This window comes from Olea europaea, unplaced genomic scaffold (assembly GCF_002742605.1).
Source record: "Olea europaea var. sylvestris unplaced genomic scaffold, O_europaea_v1 scaffold3224, whole genome shotgun sequence".
Taxonomy (NCBI): domain Eukaryota; kingdom Viridiplantae; phylum Streptophyta; class Magnoliopsida; order Lamiales; family Oleaceae; genus Olea; species Olea europaea.
Genome location: NW_019251099.1, coordinates 14,777 through 34,419, shown reverse-complemented (window position 1 = coordinate 34,419; position 19,643 = coordinate 14,777). Strand labels below are relative to the sequence as shown.

General features: G+C 34.2%; 1 protein-coding gene across 3 annotated transcripts; it reads right to left on the bottom strand.

Moving 5' to 3' along the window:
- Positions 1-15,827: 15,827 nt before the first annotated feature.
- LOC111385619 (G-type lectin S-receptor-like serine/threonine-protein kinase At1g11330) lies at positions 15,828-19,064 on the bottom strand. Of its 3 annotated transcripts, none has more exons than XM_023010033.1 (7): positions 17,745-19,064; positions 17,540-17,647; positions 17,240-17,445; positions 16,950-17,160; positions 16,365-16,900; positions 16,216-16,282; positions 15,828-16,145 (listed from the first exon to the last, which is right to left on the bottom strand). In XM_023010033.1, the coding sequence occupies exons 1-5, from the start codon at positions 17,947-17,949 to the stop codon at positions 16,656-16,658; spliced, it is 975 nt and encodes a 324-aa protein (XP_022865801.1). In that variant the 5' UTR covers positions 17,950-19,064; the 3' UTR covers positions 15,828-16,145; positions 16,216-16,282; positions 16,365-16,655. The 3 variants fall into 3 exon arrangements, with proteins under 3 accessions (XP_022865801.1, XP_022865800.1, XP_022865799.1); XM_023010032.1 differs by having other exon boundaries at positions 15,828-16,282; positions 16,365-16,515; positions 16,632-16,900; XM_023010031.1 differs by having other exon boundaries at positions 15,828-16,282.
- Positions 19,065-19,643: the final 579 nt, after the last annotated feature.

The following is a 19,643-nucleotide window of genomic DNA, read 5'->3' as shown; positions in this document are numbered from 1 at the left end:
ATTTGTAGTTCGCAAGTATACATGAGAACATACTTGGGAAGTGGAAATTCGTCAAAATAGTCACAGGCAAGCTTGAGCATGGTTTATTGGTCAATAAATAAGACACAAGTATCAAGACCTACAAACGATCTATAAACCTTCGGACATCATTAATGACATTTGTTGAAAGTATGAAGTGGTTATGAACTACTAGAAGGCCTGAAAGGCCAAAGAATGTGGGTCAGAGGATTTAATGGACTCCGTCGAGGAGAGCTATTCTAAATTAGTCAGGTATTGTCACAACATGAAGACACCAATCCCAACTCGAAATTTTTTATTGAGACGGAGGGCAAGAATTGTTTTAAGTTTTTCTTCATGTATGTTAGACAATGTATTAAGAGATTTCGAAATACGATGTGGCCCATAATTCTAGTCAATGATATGATTTTGAAAGTTAGATACCAACGCAAGTTGATTATTGCTACATGTTGAGAAGTCAACATTCAAAATTACCCTCTTGTATTCGGTTTAGTCAACAACGAGAATGATCTATTGGTGTATTGGTTCTTTACAAAATTGAGGGAAGTGATCAGGGAAGTCAATGGTTTTACCTTTGTAACTAATTGGGGACCGTCTATAATAAATGGTACCACTAAATTTTGTTCGAGGCACATCACGGGTATTGCATGTACCATATACAAGGCAATCTGAAGACTACATATTGGAGAAAAAAACATCGTTTTATTGTTCAAGAGATCAGTTGAAGCTTATAATGTTGAAAAATTTAATAAGTCATGATTGAAATAGGAAGTAAATCATTTTCTTCATGAGATTATTTAATAAAAATGGGGATTGAACATTGGACTCGATCATATTTTTCAGGATGTCGATATAACATTATGACGTTGAACAACGTGGAGTCTCTCATTACATTGTTCAAGAAGGATCAAGAATTTCTAATTCTCAAAATGATTGACAACATTCGTAATAAGCTGCAGCAGTGGTTTCATGATTGACGTGTGGGATCATAGAGTTGCATGAGCGTTCTAGCCCCGACTCAAAAGGATAAACCTTCAAGGCTGCAGAGGTTGTGAAAAAAGTTGAATGTGGAACCACTAGATGAGTTGCTCCATGAAATGTGCAGGTAATATGGCATACACGGTGGACTTGACTAATAACAAATGCACTTTTAGTCAATTCTAGTTGGAGAGTTTTCCATGTGAGCATACAGTCGTGGTGGCTATGTATAGAGGTTTTGCATTGAGAACATTATGCTCTCTTTATTACATGACTAAATATTGGAAAGTAGCATATGCTGAGACAATATTTCTTCTACTGAATGAAGCCAAGTGGGAAGTTCCTGACCACATTTTCCTACTTAATAGTTTGTTGCCCCTAGAAGTTGAATCGCGTGGTCTTGGATGTCCATGTAAGTTAAGAATATCATCTACTGGAGAGTTTCCACGATCACGTAGGTAAGGGGGATGCAGAGCAATAGGGCATATTCACTAATTTTGTACAAGTCAAATTTTCCTAAATGACAGTTAGACCGATGTGTAATGATATTGCCATTAAATGAACAATATATGCATTTATTTTACAATATTTAAAATTACTTCGTAATTAAATAAATAATTGAATATTGTTTATAATTATTTCATAATTAAATAAACAATTGAATATACAATATTTACGAATCGTAATTGAATTCGAACAAATCACGCATTAACTTATTCTTCCAAATTTGTATCCATGATTGGTTGATTACATCAACCTTATGTGCTATAATAAAAAATTCAATATACTTTATTGCAAACATGTTGCAATCGCCCCTGTAATTAAATAATAATGTATTAGTTCGATGCCATGTAAGTTCTCTAGTCATTAGAGGAACGATAATAGCCATCGACTCTAGGTTTTCCTCGAGCTGACCCCGTATTAGACATAAATGATCGGATTCGTATACATATATAGTGGAATCAGTGAAGATGAACTCCACGGCAAAATAGTGATGATTCGCAATCACTAGAATGTACATATGCATATAGCTCTCCCGTGACTTTCCTCGACACTTGATGACATCCCTATGACCTACACGATCATATATTTGGGCACCGTGTACCCATTACCTATAAGTTGGATCTACTGATACTCAATGATAACGGCATGTATGAACTCGGTGTTCAAAAGATGAAGTAAATTTAAAATTGTTAAATATGTAAAATGTGAATGATCTTTGGCACTCGACGACCACCAATCGACTGCCCTCCGATGACTCTAAGGTATATAAAGGGGTAAGAAAATGAATGTAGTTAAACTTTTGCATAATTTAAATATTTTAAGTTGCTTATCTTTAATTTTTTTTTTTTTAGGAATGCAAGTTTGGTTTCCTCGCTAAAATTTATGAAATGTAGTGCAATAATATAGGTATAACATGTTGGACTTAGTATCGATATGTGATGGGTGACTAATGTTAAATTTTAGGAAATGGCACCTCCTTCCCACATGAATTTGATGCGTGATTTATTACGAGCGGTACAAGAATTGAGCAGGTAGAATCAAGCATCCACATCACAAAATGTATCGCCATAGCAGAATGTACCCTCGTTTGCCCCTAGGGTTGTCTCTGTGGTTAAGTAGTTTCATAGGTACGAGCCTCCTACCTTCGACAATGATTCCGACCCTCTAGCTATCGAAGAGTGGATAAGAGGATTGGAGCGCATATTTCGACACATTGCTTGCATGGATAGATAGAAGATACTATGTGCATAATTCATGTTGGTTGGAACGGTTGGTCACTAATGGGAATTTATCTCACGCACTATGATCGAAAAACAGAAGCATAACTTAGGAACAATTTACGGATGAGGTAATGGCAAAGTACTTTCCATAAGCCTTGAGATATTTCAAAGAATCAGAGTTTTTACAGCTCAAACAGGGAGACATGTCGCTTACTAAATATGAGAGGCAATTTGAGCAGCTCGCAAGGTATGCTCTGCATTTGGTGGATACCCGAAGTTAAAAAGATCAGGAGGTTCGAAAATGGACTCTGCTAGGAAATCGACATGATCATTGTCTTATCGTTTTACTTCATATCATGAAGTGTTGGAGAGGGATCATACTAATTCATATCAGAGGACTACCTTTGAGCAATATTCTAAGTAAAGCAAAGAGTCATTGAGAAAAAGAAAGTGGAATAATCCGAGCAAGGACAGACATAACTGGCCGAACAAAAGAGCAAACACAGGGGATCGTATCGGTGGGACGAGTGGAAGTATCACACCTTGTCCTAAATGTAATAAACTCCACAAGGCTGAATGCTTACTTGGAAAGAACATGTGTTTTTGGTGTGGTAAGTAAGGACACATTGCTCTCAATAATATAGAGCCTCCAAAGAATAAGGATGATGATCAGGACAAGAACAAGAAAGAAAAGGCCCGAGTTTTTGTACTAAATTTGTAGGAGGCAAAGCAGGATCCGAATGTTATAGCAGATATTTTATTATTATTGGAAATACCTGTGTATATTTTTCTTATTTTATTTTGCATCCTAAGTTGCTAAATCTAACACTATAGTTACGAAAACATGTATATTATTATTATTTGATATACCTACTTATCTACTTTTTGACTCTGGAGCCACAAACTCTTTTATCTCTACATCCTTCTTCGCTAAGTCTAACATTGTATGTGTGAAAATGGATAGTGTATTAGAGGTTAATGTCCCTTCAAGAAAAACTCTTTGCACAAATCAGATGACTAGGGCTATGAAATTGGATATTGATGGAAAGATACTACGGGCAGACTTATACCTTTTAGAGATGAAAGACTTTGATGTTATTTTTGGAATGGACTGGCTAGGACACAATCATGAAACCATGCGATGTCATGAGAAAAAAGTATTATTTCACAGACCGAGAGAGGAAGAGTTCCGTTTCTTTGGACCAAATTTCAAGTATCTACCTTGCATGGTATTGGCTTTACAAGTGGAAAAGATGCTGAGAAATGAGTCATGCTAGGGATTCCTAGATAATATCATTGGTTCCAATATACATACACAACCGTTGATGATATTAAAGTCATGCGAGACTTTGTAGATATATTCCTAGAAGATCTATTAGGAACTTCACGAGATAATTCACAATCGACTTGTTTCATGGAGCAGCGCCAGTTTCTAAGGCCTCATAGAGAATGGAACCAAAAGAATTTCAAGAATTGAAGTTATGGTTGGAAGAGATACTGGAAAAGTGTTTCATTCGACCAAGTATGTCTCCTTGGGGCGCTCAAGTGCTTTTTGTGAAGAAGAAGGACAGGAATATGATGATGTGTATTGACTACCGAGAATTGAATCATCTAACTATCAAAAATAGGTACCCTCTACCAAGGATAGAAGATTTATTTGACCAATTAAAAGTGCAACGGTGTTTTCAAAAATCGACTTGAGGTTAGGATATCATTAGCTGAAAGTAAAGGCAAACGATATACCGAAAACTACTTTCAGGACTCATTATGGACATTATGATTTCACTGTCATGTCTTTTGGGTTGACCAATGCTCCAGCTAGGTTTATGGACCTAATGAACCGAGTGTTCCATCTGTACTTAGGCTAGTTCATCATAGTATTCATTGACGATATACTTGTGTACTCCAAAGATAAGAAGTGGCATGACCAATAACTCTGAGTAGTACTCGAAACTTTAAGGAAAGAGAAACTATATGCCAAATTCAAGAAGTGCGAATTTTGGTTCAATTGAGTTGGTTTTCTTGGTCATGTGGTTACTGCTCAGGATATCTAGATGGACCCGAGAAGTGAAAAACTATATGTCGTAACAAGTTGACCTAGACCGACCGGTGTGGAGGAAGTTCGTAGTTTCTTGGGGTTGGTTGGCTATTAAAGGAGATATATTGAGGTTTTCTTAAAAAATAGTGAGGTCGATGACTCAGTTGACTAAGAAGGGTGTGAAGTTTCAGTGGATGAAAAAGTGTGAAAGATATTTTTAGGAACTCAAGCAGATATTAGTTTCAGCTCCTATATTAACGATACCTAAGGGTTCGGATGGATTTGTAATTTATAGCAACGTTTCCAAGCAGGGCTTGGGCTGTGTTCTGATGCAATATGGAAAAGTGATTTCTTATACCTCGAGACAGTTGAAGCAATATGAACATAACTATCAAACCTATGATTTGGAGCTTTCAGGGGTAGTTCATGCCTTAAAGTTATGGCATCATTAACTTTATGGTATAAAATCTGAAATCTATACAGGCCGCGCAAATACTTCTTCTAGTAGAATGAACTAAATATAAGATAGAGAAGATGATTGAAGTTAGTGAAAGATTATGACGGTACCATCCTTTGCCATCCATGTTAGGCTATGTAGTGTAGATGCCTTAAGCAGGAAGATCGGATTGCAGTTAACAATTTTTCCCACAATATAGGAACACCTGATAAGGGATTTTGAGAAACTGAGATTAGAGGCCATCATGCCGCTAACCTAGACTACAGCTTGAATAAAAGTGTTTATAATTCAACCTACTCTTCGGGATCGAATTAAGGAAGCACAGGATAAGAATTCATTTCTGTAGAAGATTAAAGCTGAGATTGGTACGAACAAATGCATAGGATTTGAAGTATCTATAGATAAAGCACTGACTTTTAAAGGAAGATTGTGTGTACTTGAGGATGTGGGTATAAGAAATGAGATATTGGAAGAGGCTCACTCCACCTCGTATGCTGCATAGCTAGGTGGTACAAAAATGTATCGAGATCTTCAAGACACATTTTGGTAAAGAAACATGAAAAAATGAATTGGTCTGTTCATGGAGAAATATATGGTCCGTTGGCAAATCAAGGTAGAACATCAAAGGCCATCAGGACTACTGAAACCATTGGATAACCAAGAATGGAAATCGGAACACATAGCTATGGACTTTGTAGTAGGTTTTTTGAGATCAACAAGAGGTCATAATGCTATTTGGGTAATGGTTGATCGTTTGACGAAGTCAGCCTATTTTCTGCCAATCAAAGTAAATTTCAATATGCAATAGCTCGTACAATTATACATTAAGAAGATAGTTAGATTTCATGGAGTTCTTGTCACCATTGTTTCAGATCGAGACTCTAGGTTTACATCGAAATTTTGGAAAAGTTTGCAGGCAGCCATGGGGATGAACTGAAATCTAGTATTGCTTATAATCCTTAGATAGATGGACAATCAAAAAGAAACATTCAAACTCTTGAAGATATGCTAAGAACATGTGTTTTGGTTCTTCGTGGTAGTTGGGAGACACACTTGCCGTTAGTGGAGTTTGCTTACAACAATAGTTTTCAGGTCATTATAAGTATGGGTCAAGATGAAGCTCTTTACGTTAGGAAGTGCAGATCCCCTATCCATTGGGACGAGGTTGGAGAGAATAGAATTTTGGGTCCGAAAATCATTGAACAATAGTTGAGGCGGTTGACAAGATTAGAAGCTAGAATAAGGATAGCACAGGACCGATAGAAAAGTTATGCCGACGGTAGAAGAAGGATTTGGAATTTGGTATGGAAGACAAAGTTTTCCTGAAAGTAGCACCCATAAAAGGTGTATTAAGATTTGATAAGAATAAAAAATTGAGATTGCAATTTTTATTGGACCTTTCGAAATTCATGAAAGAATTGGTGTTATGACTTATCGACTTGCCTTACCACCTGAACTTGCAGCAATGCATAACGTGTTTCGTGTTTCGTGTTTCGATGCTCAAAAATATGTTCATGATCCCAATCATGTGGTGGGTTATTAAACATAAGAGGTGCACAAAGACTTATCATATGAAGAAATCCCGACAATGATTTTTGACAAAAAAAAGTGCATCAACTCATAAATAGGGAAGTCCTCTTGGTTAAGTTCCAATGGCGAAATCATAGACTTGACGAATCAACTTGGGAGAAGGAAGAGGAGCTTAAAACCAAGAATCTAGAACTCTTCGATTAGCCAAGGTAATTTTCGAGGACGAAAATATTTTAAGGATGGGAGATTGTAAAGTCTCGAAGATTTTCATAGAATAGAAATAATTTTTTTATATGTTATATTTTTAATATTTTGAAATGTTAGGGACTAAAAGTGTTATATATATTAAATTCCAATTTTAATTATGTCAAGTATTTAGATATTGGTAGAGCAATGCTAGGTATATGAATATTGGACTAGTTGGATATATCATAATTAATTACGTAATTTAAGCTCGAGAAAAAGTTCATTTGGATAAGTCAGCTCCAAGATATTGCAGTTTGAAGAAATTATTAAAAGCTAATTTATTTTTATTTAATTATAACATTGAATGTAAGTGGAGGTACTCCACATGTACGGAAATGTTTTAGTTTGGGGTTGCAGTTAACACGTGTATAAATCCTATTTTGATTAGACTTGGTCCAACATTTTGTTTCAAATTCTTTTTTCCTCAACTTTATCCAATTACCCACCCTATTCTATACGTTTCCCACTACATGCCAACTCTTGCAGATAGGATATTCTTGCTTATGTATATAGATACATGTATAGTGGAGGGGACACACATAAATATACATGCACTATAAACCTAGCACAGGCGGAAAAAAAATAAGGGAACATGATTTTTTTTGTTTTGTCTTCCAAAATTAAAGCAAGTTAACAAGGTAGGATAACGAGGTGCAGTTGATTCTGTCCTGTTTAAATTATTTTTTCATGTTGATGAATTATTTTACTCATTAAAGTTAAAGCTATGATATGAATGATATGGCCATTCCGGTGTAGATGATATGATATAATATGAACTCTTATCGATTTCTAAAGATATAACGAAGGTATGATATTCTAACACAAGTTTTAAAATTTTTTATTCGAGATTGCACCATTATTTTTATATCTTACTGAGTATTCCTATATACTCACCATTTTGCTTACTCCTCACATATTAGATCCAATCGTTGATTGGCTGGCGATGAGGTGCAGTCGTTGGGCAAAGATTTATGGGACTAAATCAAATAACTCAGTGTAACGTGTCTTAAATTCTAAGTTTTAGCTACTTTCTTAGCTTATTAATTTATTGAACTTGTTCATTTAATTTGAAATCTGGTATAGATTTGTTTGGACATGTAATTTCATACGATGACTTGAAAAGTTTTAACTTGTTTTGGGTATTTTGTGTTTTCCTTGCTATTTTAGTTTTTGGCATAAATAATTATGTGAAATTGGAGGGTTAGACATCGAGTAGCTTTGGGAATTGATTTAAAGTTTGTCGTACATGTCTAATAAATGCAATGTACTATAATAATTTTAAAATGGGTGAATCTTAAGGCCATGTCCCACTTACTAAAGAAAGAGAAAATATATATACCTTATTATCCAAGGAAGTTGATATTGCTGGTGATATGATTTAATGCAAATTTGAACCAATTATGGGGGTCCTGTCACATGCCTAGTATCTCTGTACCTGTTGATGAAAAAAAAGGAAAATTAAATTTTCACTTAACTTTATACAATGTTTACTATTTAATTATGCTTTGAATAAGTTTTTATGATAATAATATTTCATAACCCATTTTCACTCTATATATATATATATATAATACACATGTAAAATGATTTTGCCTCTAATTCTTAATTTACAGTTTAATTCTATGTGATCTTTCCAAAATGCACATTTAAGATATTTTGAGTAAATTAACATTTCATAATTATATATATTATTGCATGCCATGTTGTTTAAAATATAAATGAAATTTTGGTAGCGATTCAAATCTTGAGAAAATTTGGGTCTTTACACTGAAGTCTTCTCATTGGAGACTCTTCCTACTGTGAGCAAAAGATCCCTGAACTTGTTTGAAGTAAGTTTAGGTCATTGCCCTCATTTTAAATGTGTAGAGTATATCTTTTCTTATCTATTTTCTTGTAAATCTGAAATTTGGAAGTTTTCGAGGTTGAGTTTGTTGGATGAAGAGTTGAAATAGGTTTTGTGAGGGGTTTTCTGATCGAAATTGAAGAGTTGTAGGGATTTCTAATATGCCCCAATTGAAGTCCTTTAGGGCTTTTTATCAAAGTAGTATGTGAGAGGTATTCTAGCAGACACAAAACATGGGCTTTCATGTCAATTGACTAGAATTATATATTAAATTTTATTTTTTTAATTTTTTATTAATTAGTTATGGAATGAGATCGTGGAGTGAACAAATTGCAAGGTTAATATTTTTTCTGATTAAGTAATATATTTCAAAGGAAGAAACTGTCTAAAAATAGTTAGTTGCAGTAACTTGTAAAAACTTACATAATAGTAAAATGTAGAAATAAAACTTTCTCGTGACATAACGATGTCCTAAAGTGAAATTATCGCTGCAACCTCTATGGACAATCGCTCATAGGACACAACGATCAAACAAACAACTTGTGCAGCAATCACGAATGATTTTAGAATTATCAAGTGTACTCCAGAGAAAAAAGTGTAAAACTCAAGTTTAGAAAATTACCGAATATGGAAATTATGGTTTTGTATTTTGATAATATTTTTCCAATGCCAGATGTGTGTTTATATAGGCAAAATGAATATAATCATCTCCACAATGATCTAGAAATATTTGCAACATTTAATGGTTTATGGGTAATGGGTTGTTAATAACGAGTTGTTGAAAAACTGTCGTATTATACTAGCTAGTATGACCCGTTAAATAATTTTGAAAATGATTAAATTGAAAAAAAGTTATTATTTTAATCAAGGAAATCCAAGAGCTCAAGGTCCAATCAAAGACCTTTTATATTATTGCGTGGGACGTGACACAAACCCTTGACCCTCCACAAAAATTTCACTCTTTGCACCACTTGGACATTCCATCTAAATTGTTATTTATTTTACATATTATATTTATTGTATAAATATCTAACAATCCCCCACATGAAAGAAATAAGATAAATATAAATATTGTTTTGGGGTATGGTAGAAATCACGCAGGTTTAGATATCTATTGACTTGAACCTTGGCTTTGTATATTCAATCGAACTTGCTAATTATAGAGTGGAACTAGATTTTGAACTCTAGAATTATAGTTACGAACTGAGACAATAGAACACACACATGACTTCTAAAATAATCATTGCGTTCTTGTGGTTGTGTTCATTTCGGTCGTGTACTTTCCTAGCTTCTTTGAGTGCTGCAGAGAACTAGCCTCAACTCTCATAGAAAGCAGCCCCACTTGCACACTCAAATAGGTTCTTTTGTTAATGGTGCACTGTATCTAAACATCCCATTGAATATAAGCTATAGTAAGTATTAAGAGTATTAACTCATCCTCTAATCAAAACAGTTGGTACTACCTATCATAGGGAGGGGTTTGGAATAAATCCAACGTAATACCCCCATAGACCACTTCAATAACTTTGTTGTCCTATTGAACCTTATCCATGGGATCTCCAAACGCAAGGTTGGGTTTAGATTATAGGTGATCTGGTTTGTAATAGGCTTTAGCCTCCATCCCCCTTGATGTTTTCTGAACTTTCTCTCTAGCTAATCCTTTGGTTAATAGGTCAGCAATATTATCATTTGACTTCACATAGTCAATAGCTATAATCCCATCCTTAAGAAGCCGACGCACAATATTGTGCTTCCTCCGAATATGTCTAGACTTTCCATTGTTGGATGAATTTTGAGCTCTTGGGAAATGAGTTAGACTACAAAGGAACATTCATAAGAAAATTCCTTAACCATTTAGCTTCTTTACGTGCCTTATCTAAAGCTATGAACATAGATTTCATAGTAGATCTAGCAATGCATGTTTGTTTAGTGGATTTTCAGGATACAGCACCGCCTGCCAATGTAAAAACATTTCCACTCGTAGACATAGTTTCATTAGTATCGAAAATCCAATTAGCATAACAATATCCCTCAAATTCAGTAGGGATTTTGGTATAATGTATTCCCTAGTCTAGAGTATATCTCAAAACTCGAATGAGAGCATCCCAGTATTCACCATTAAGATTAGTATACCTGCTAAGTTTACCGACCGCATATGCTATATTAGGTCTTGTACAATTTATTAGATACATGAGACTACCAATCACTCTATCATATTCCAAAGCGGAAACACTAGGACATGAATGTTTTCTCAAATGATGGCTTGTATCATAAGGTGTTTTAACAGGAATACAACTATATTGGTTAAACTTTTTTAAGCACTTTTTCTTGATATTGTGATTGGGTTAAAATATTTCCTTCGGAATATTTTTTATTTTAATTCCAAGAATGATATCAACAACACCCAAATCTTTTATTTTGAAGTGCTTTTTCAAAAACTACTTTGTCTTATTAACTACATCTAAATTAGTTCCCACTATCAGTATATCATCAACATATAAGCAGATTATCACACCATAATATTTTCAAATTGGCTATATATGCATTTATCTGCTTCATTTATCACATAACAACTTGATGTCAAAACTATATCAAATTTTTCATGTTATTGCTTAGGAGCTTAATTAAGGCCGTAAAAGGATTTTCAAGCCTACGGACTTTATCATCAAGGCCTTCTATAACAAATCCCTCAAGTTGGTCCATATAAATCTCATCTTCTAAGTCTCTATTTAAAAATATAGTTTTGACATCCATTTGATAGATAATAAGATCATATAACGAAGCAATAGCAATTAACAACCTAATAGAGGCAATCATAATAACAGGAGAGTAAGTATCAAAGAAGTCAACTTCTTTTTATCTATAGCCTTTAACTACAAGTCTTGCTTTAAACTTATCAGTCAAATGATCTCATTATAAATGAATTTCACTTTATAATGTTGGAAAATAATTAATTGCAGTAACTTGCTGAAAACTTGCAAAACAGTAAAAATGCAGAAATAAAACTTATCGATTAAGTGAGTTTCATGACAGCATGATGTCGTAAAGTGAAATTGTCTGTCGATAAATGTTGCGACCTTTATGAACAATCACTTTTAGGATACAACGATCAAACAAACCACTTGTAGAACAATTACGTTGATTTCAGAACTCTCAAGTGTTCTCTAGAGAAAAAAAAATGTGTAGAATGCAAGTATAGAAAATTATAAAATATGAAAATTATGGTTTTGTTTTTTGATAATATCTTTCCGATGCTAGATGTGTGTTTATATAGATAGAATGGATACAACTGCCTTTACCATGATCCAAAAATATTTGCAACATTTAATGTCTTGAGAGTAATGTTTTGTTGAAAAAAGGTCATATTATACTGTCTAGTTTGATTAGTTAAATAATTCTGAAAATGATTAAAATAAAAAAAAAATTATTATTTAAATCTAGGAAACCCAAGAGCTCAAGGCCCAATCAAAGACTTTTTATATTATTGCATGTGACATGACCCGAACCTTCGACCTCCCACACAAATTCCACACTTTCCACCATTTGAGCGTTCCATTTAAACTAGCTATATTTTCACATATTATATTTATTGTATAAATATCTAACAATCCCCCACATGATCAGAGTTTTAGATTGCCAATGTTATAGTATAACGTAAGCTGCTATGTTTATGATTCTTTGCTCCATACCACCAAGGCCTAGTCTTTATATAAGAAAGCCTCTAACTGGTTTTGGGTGTTGTCGGAATGACTAGAGTATCTTAGTTATTTTAAGGTTGATTTTCTATTATTGATGTCCTTAAAATAATTTACATGTAAATATTACTGGCATTGTATTTTGTTTGGTATTCATGAATGGGTTGTATGCTCACGTGGTTATTATTATTATTATTATTATTATTATTATTATTATTATTATTATTATTATTATTATTATGGCTGAATTGGGTTTGTTTGATGGCTGGAAAGAATACGGGAATATGTCATTCTTGTAGGGATTAGGACACATGTTTTCGGAATGCCTCAAAAATTTGATTTGATTGAAACTCATACCTTCATTTCAATCATTGTCGGAATTGTGTGGCCAATGATCGATTTGAATTTGTATGCATGCAAAAACATCCGTTTGTTCTCTTCTTTTATCAAATATTATTGCAATACAAAATTCCAAGAAACGTCTATTTATATGAAGTTTGAACGAAGTTTCCTACTCCAAAATTTAGGTCCCGCATTTTGTCTTGTAACATTATTCTTCTCAAAGTCAGGTAGTGTACTTTAACTTTACCTCAAACGCATATTTCATATTTGGTACGTTAAATTCTATAAAATTAGAAGAGCTATATGTGAAATGTATTATCCCCTCTTGTTTCCCAATTTTATCCTTGCAAAAGGATTTTTATGCGTATTGTACATGACTTCTAAAAAGTCAAGTAGATCAAAACTATTTATATTGAAATTAAATTGTTACAAACTAAGCCCCTTTTTGGTTTAAGATGAAGTTAATAAAAAATCAAAGTCAACAATTAATTTAAACCACATATTTTATGGAATTCACAAAGTTTATTAACAAAGCATCACATATTTCATTATTTTTTTATCCAAAATTTTAACCTCCAATTTTTATAGGGATTAGGACACGTGTAGTTTGGAATGCCCCAGCGATATCATTTATTTTGAAGTATCTTTTCACAAGCACTGATTTCACGATTGCATCGGTATAGCCTTGATTTGATGGAATTGTTCTGTGATTGTGCTCGAGATGGAAAGTGTTTATACGCCATGCTCCTCCAAGTTCATCTTTAAACTTCATTCCAACAGTGGACCCAATAATTTTCGTTTCTTCACCTATGCTAGTATCGTTTGGATTGTCATCATCAGAAATTTTTAAAAATCGTTTGGATTGTCATCATCAGAAATTTTTTATTTTTAAATAACCTTCATTGACCAAAAACAGACAATAATCAATTCTCATCTTCGCACAGAACATTCAAATATAGATGGCTAACTGGGCATAAGCAGAAGTTGGGTCCATATACAACTTACTGTTTTCAAGCCTACAATAATCCGCTTTAGCTTTTTGCATCTTCTGATGGAAGCAAATAATTGAAAGTATGCTAAAGACTCTTGAAGGTCCTACAAAGTTACTTTAAATTTAACAAAATTAAGAGATCTTTTTTGCCTTGTGTCTCCCTCATGGTACTTTTTGCAAATAAAACTTTCCTATCTCATGATGTCATACTCATATTCTTTCCTACAGTAGAGCCAAATACATTGGGTAAACCCTATTTTAACTTCCTGTCTGCCGAAGTTTTGTACCCTTTAAATGTTTAGGCAAATATTCAAAATGATATCTATAACAGACTACATTCTCAACATGGTATATGGATAGTAGTGAGGTTTGGCTATATCTTAGCTAATTTCCCCAAATATTATCAATAAGAACTACTTTATCTGAAGCATATAGCAATAAGAAAATTCAATCTTTGCAATTGAAACAAAGGAAACTAGCTTTACACTAAGAGAGTGATAGGTAACAAACTATAGAGCAAAAAAAGAAAAAAGAAAAAAAAGGAAAATGAAGATTAAACTCGAAAAAAACTTACCCATGCTGTGACCTGTCATCGGCGTCAAGGATGCTGGCGTGGGAGTTGTCAGCTTCGGTTTCGTCTGCGGCTTCATCACAAAATTTGTTCACCTTCGACCGTGAAAGATGGGGATAAGATTGTCGGGTTTATCATCATGTCGACGCCAGCGTCAAAGTTGTCATCCTCGTGGAATGGGTTTTGCTATGGTTTCACTTCAGTTTTCGAAGGATAGGTTTAGGGTTGGACATGGTCCGGTTCGGTTCGGTTCAAACGAAAATCGAACTGACCCGAAATTTTCGGGTATTTAGTAAGTGGAACCGTCGGGTCCAAATTTAATTATAGAATCGTTCGGGTTCAGTTCTATTCGGTTCGGTTCAGTTCCATTCGATTCCGTATTATATACAAAGTTATGTTAATTTAATTAACGATATGTTCAATATTAGCTCTTACAAAATAACGTAGTTCAATCTTATGTGTTTCACGTCTCTCTTTGTTGAATTTTTCATAAATTTGATTATTAAAATCATAGAAAGATAAAGATAGCGAGCTCAAAATAATTAAGAGAGATGTTGTAGAGCTTTAATTCGATTTTCTCCGATAGAAACGACACTATAGTATAATAACAGATTTGGATAAAATTGAGATCAATTTGATTAAGTTGATTTTGAACTGAAAATTAGAAATAGGAAAATCATATTTTATGATTTGAACTAAATTAACTAGTTAACAAATTTATTTAGAAAAAATAAAATAATTTTACTTATTTAAAATAAATTAATTAAAAAAATTACGGAGATTCTGTTCTTATTCGGTTCTTCGGGTCTTGGCTTAGAATCGAGAACCGAACCATATCCGTCGGTTCTTAATTCAAATACCCGTTCGGGTATTTAACTTGAGAAGAATCATCGGGTTCGGTTCGAGAGTTTTGTCCAGCCCTAGATAGGTTTACGTTCATGTGTGATTTTGGAATTGGAATGTAAAGGATAAGGTTTCAAAAGGAAGGAAAAAAGGTGCCTTTTTTCTTTCTTTTGTTTTTTGTTTTTGTTTTTGTTTTTTTTTTTCGCTTTTATTGTTTATTTATTTATTTGCAGTGACTGGCAAGATTTTGACATTTCAAAGTTCGATCATCGTGCTGTAAGAAATTCTGTAAAGCATACTATATGTGTAGCACAATCCAAAATAATTTACCATTATGGAGATTGGAATTAAAATGTGAACATGTTGGATGAAAAAAAATATATTCAAACTTACTTGGATGAACACTAAATTAGTCTTCAGTAAAATGAATGTAACCCCGTCTTGATTTCATATAATTGGACGATATATTTTATATTTTATTTTCATAAATATTAAACATAATTTATTGAAAAAATTACAATCAAACTTGTACACACTAAATTGATATTATGTAAAATGCAAGTAGCCGTCTCAATCTCATATAATTGGACGAACATAACTCATGATTATTACATATAAATAATATAATGTTAACAAGCTATTATATGTAACAAATGGAAATAGAAAACATATGTAACTAAATAGACGTTTTTATTAAAACTGTGGAAGAAGTTGGAAATCATCGTCCACCAAGCGTTGTAAGAGTGTCGACATTGTTAATGGAGACTCCCGTCTGGGAAGAGGTGACATGACTACGGTTCCACTTCTCGGCAAATATCGGGTGATCCTGCAAAAGCCAATCGACAGTTTCTCGAGGAGCATTGCAAGAACTGTCGAAATTGTAGGCCGGTTAGTAGGGAATTCTTGTACACACAATAGTGCAATGTGAATGCACCTCACCATCTCTCCATGGAATTCGGCTTTGTGTATTGTTTGATCTATGAAGGCTGAGCCATAATTTCCATGCCTGATACAAATTATCATTTATAAGATCCCGAGGAATATTTGAAAACACGAAAAAAAGGGGGGAAGATTACAAAGTGGCCTACACATCCCAAAAGGCTTAATGACCATTCGTGATTGTAGAAGTTGGTGTTCTTTTTCCCGCTCATGATTTCTAACATCAGAACACCAAAACTATAGACATCAGATTTTTCGAAAAATCTTCCTTCCATTGCATATTCTGGTGCCATATATCCACTGCAAAACATGATAAATTCATGTAAATTTGAATCGTCCAATATTAAAAGCGAATGGCATGTTCATAGTATTATATAAATACTGTGTACCAAGCATGCCTTTAAGGGGAACAATACTTTCGTAAATTCAAAACTTGATTACTAAGTTCCGACGACTCTTCCAGTGTTGGATTGTTCTTGGTTGCCTCCAAATATTCTTGCCATTCCAAAGTCTGAAATCTTTGGATTATAGTCGTTATCGAGCAATACGTTACTCGGTTTCAAATCTCTATGAATTATCTTTAGTATAGAATCCCGGTGAAGATAGAGAAGGCCTCGCCCAATACCTTCAATGATACTAAAACGTTTCTTCCAATCGAGAATCTTCTGCAATGGATGTGAAGTATCTAGAAGACGTTTTGAAAGGATGGAGAACAAAGTTGAATCTCAACTAACCAAATAGAAACACGTCTAAGCTTTTATTAGGCATATATTCATAAACGAGAACTTTCTCTTCTTTCTCGACACAACATCCTAGTAATTTTACAAGATTTCGATGTTGGAGTTTGGAAATCACATCCACTTCATTCATAAATTCTTCCATTCCTTGTCCAGATGCTGCTGAAAGCCTCTTCACTGCAATTTCTTTTCCATCTGCCAATCTACCCTGCGTGCACATTAGCCGCAATTTCAGCAAGAGAGCTATATAAAATGCAGCACTTGGAGCCCATGATTACAGAAAATTCCTTATAAACAGGACCAAAACCACCCTTTCCAAGCATATTGTCATCATGGAATTGGTCTGTTGCATTTGCAAGAGTCTCGAATGTGAATAATGGAAACTCTTCAAGATTAACTTTATCCATATCATGTTTAAGCACTATCTCGGCCGAATCTGATGGATATGTTAGCCCAGCTTCATATAACTTCGCATCTACTTTTCCTTTGGCTCCTGGTTCCACAAGGAAAATCAATATCTTTAGCAGACAGATACATATGTAAACATGTAAAGCCCACTAAATTATCCACTGTTCATGCTGTGTTACCTTTTCGCCTAGCCATCAACCACCAATAAATGAAAATGCAAATCAAAATGGCTACCAAACCCGCCACTATTGGAAGGATTGTAATCAGCTTTTTGTCTTTGTGCCCATCTGAAAAAATCAAATATCAAATTACTTGGGCTTAATCAATAACGAGTTCATGAAACATTATGTGGCAAGTTATCAAAGGCAACAGAACTATAAGTACCTAGTTCTGAAAAAGCTAGACGAATGTAAAGATCTTCACCAACGTTAGAATATTGTTGAACGTCTATCAGTTCTTGGCTCCAGAACATACAACCAAGATTTGTGTCGCGTGCATAGGCTATGCATGAACAATTCAGCGAGCAGAGACTTCTACACTCCTCTACCGCCCTAAAGGGCCCCCGTTCAACAAAATCCGGCACTTTCATGAACCGAAGCCTCAAGAATCCATCTTCTTTTCCAGCACCGCTCGCATTATTAATTCGATCACAGAGTAATGGTTTCCTCAGGACACATCCGCCACACCAGTTTCCTCTTCCCCATTCCTCAGAATTATTTGGTTCAAACCCTCTAAGACAAGAACAAATAGGTGAACTCAAAGCATTACAACTCCCAAATGGCCCCCAAGTCCCATAAACATCACATTCGTGTTGAGGAGCCAACCATGTAATATCCCAATTCTATGTGTGATCATTCCACATCGTTTGAACCAAACTCCCCTTTGAATTCAAAGTAACTCTCATCAAGGATTTCCCCTCTGGCACACTGAAAGAGTAAGTTCCTGGAGGATAATTTACCACAGTTAATCCTTCGGTATATGTAGAATACATCTCTTGTACACCAATAAAAATCAGCCCATTCCATGGACCACTTCGCCAGTATGGACGATTCCCATTCCAAATAAAGGCTTGAGGAATATTCAGAGCCTGGAAACCATTTGAGAAATTTCCGACTTCTGGATCCATCGGGGTTTTCCATGAGGACAGGATCACCTTATTGCCTGTATTTATGTTGTCAGTTAACCTCGAAGTGGGCAAAAGAGAATCGGATGGATGTCCAAAACTCTCCCAAAACGTACGGTCACTTTAATCATCTCGCAGAACAAGATTTCCAGTGCTCAAAAGGTGGGCACTGACATTAACGTAACATTTGATGACCAAACAATCTCACTTTCTGCATTCGTTAGTACGATATTCCCATCTCGGGATATCGTTACACTGCTGGAAGAACCTGGAATAGGCTTGTCCCTGTTGGCCACCCATATCACTGTTGATTCAGAAATGCTGTAGCCTGTAAAATATACCAAAGTAGCGGTTTTCGGTGGTATTATCAGGGGAGAAGAATCCCAATTTGAAGACGTTGCCTCTTGATGATATGGTGTTGGGGTCATTTAGAACAAGATTTCTTGTAATAGTGTCTGTTTCTGCACGAAATCCTAAACAAGGAAGACACAGAAATATGAATAGGCACTGAAGAACAAAAAGCTTAAGGATTTGGCTATTGGACATAGTTAATTTAAAGAAATTTATGGGGGAAAATGCCATTATATGAGAAGTTTGCTAATAAGTGGATAAAGGTATGGCTGGCTGCTGGTATTCGTGGATTTCGATTCTTAGTATATAAAGCCATTGAGAGACTTGAAGTCAACTTTCAGATTTGAAAACTATAATGCCCCGAATTTATAATTCGAATCATTACGAATATTCATTTCATAACTTAAAAGATAAATTTATCCAAATATTTTGAAATTTGAATTATACGGTTAAAAATACTTAAATCCTTCATATGATGATCATATAAATTCAAGGGCAGACCCAAACTTTTTATGTTGTGGATCAAAAATTAAAGTGTAATTTATAAAAAAAAATACAATATTAATGAAAAGAATTTAATACGCATTTTGATATTTTGAAAACATCTTATAATTATATCATTATCAATATTGTTATATGAATTTTGCTACTTGTAAAATTTTGTTTACCATTTCATTGACAAAGTCGTGTTATTTATACCATTATCACACTAGTTAGTCCTATTTAATTTATTTTTCCTTTATTTATTAAAGATCGTTTATTAGTCTTGGTTTGCTAATATATTTAAGTATAACATTTTTTAATTTTAT

Bases quoted from the DNA above. Each gene is read 5' to 3' on its own strand.
- LOC111385619 (XM_023010031.1), bottom strand. From the start codon at position 17,949: ATGAAAGTGCCGGATTTTGTTGAACGGGGGCCCTTTAGGGCGGTAGAG. The intron at 17,648-17,744 runs GTACTTATAGTT...TGATTTTTTCAG, and splicing joins TCTAGCTTTTTCAGAACTAG to ATGGGCACAAAGACAAAAAG. The intron at 17,446-17,539 runs GTAACACAGCAT...TTGTGGAACCAG, and splicing joins GTTGATGGCTAGGCGAAAAG to GAGCCAAAGGAAAAGTAGAT.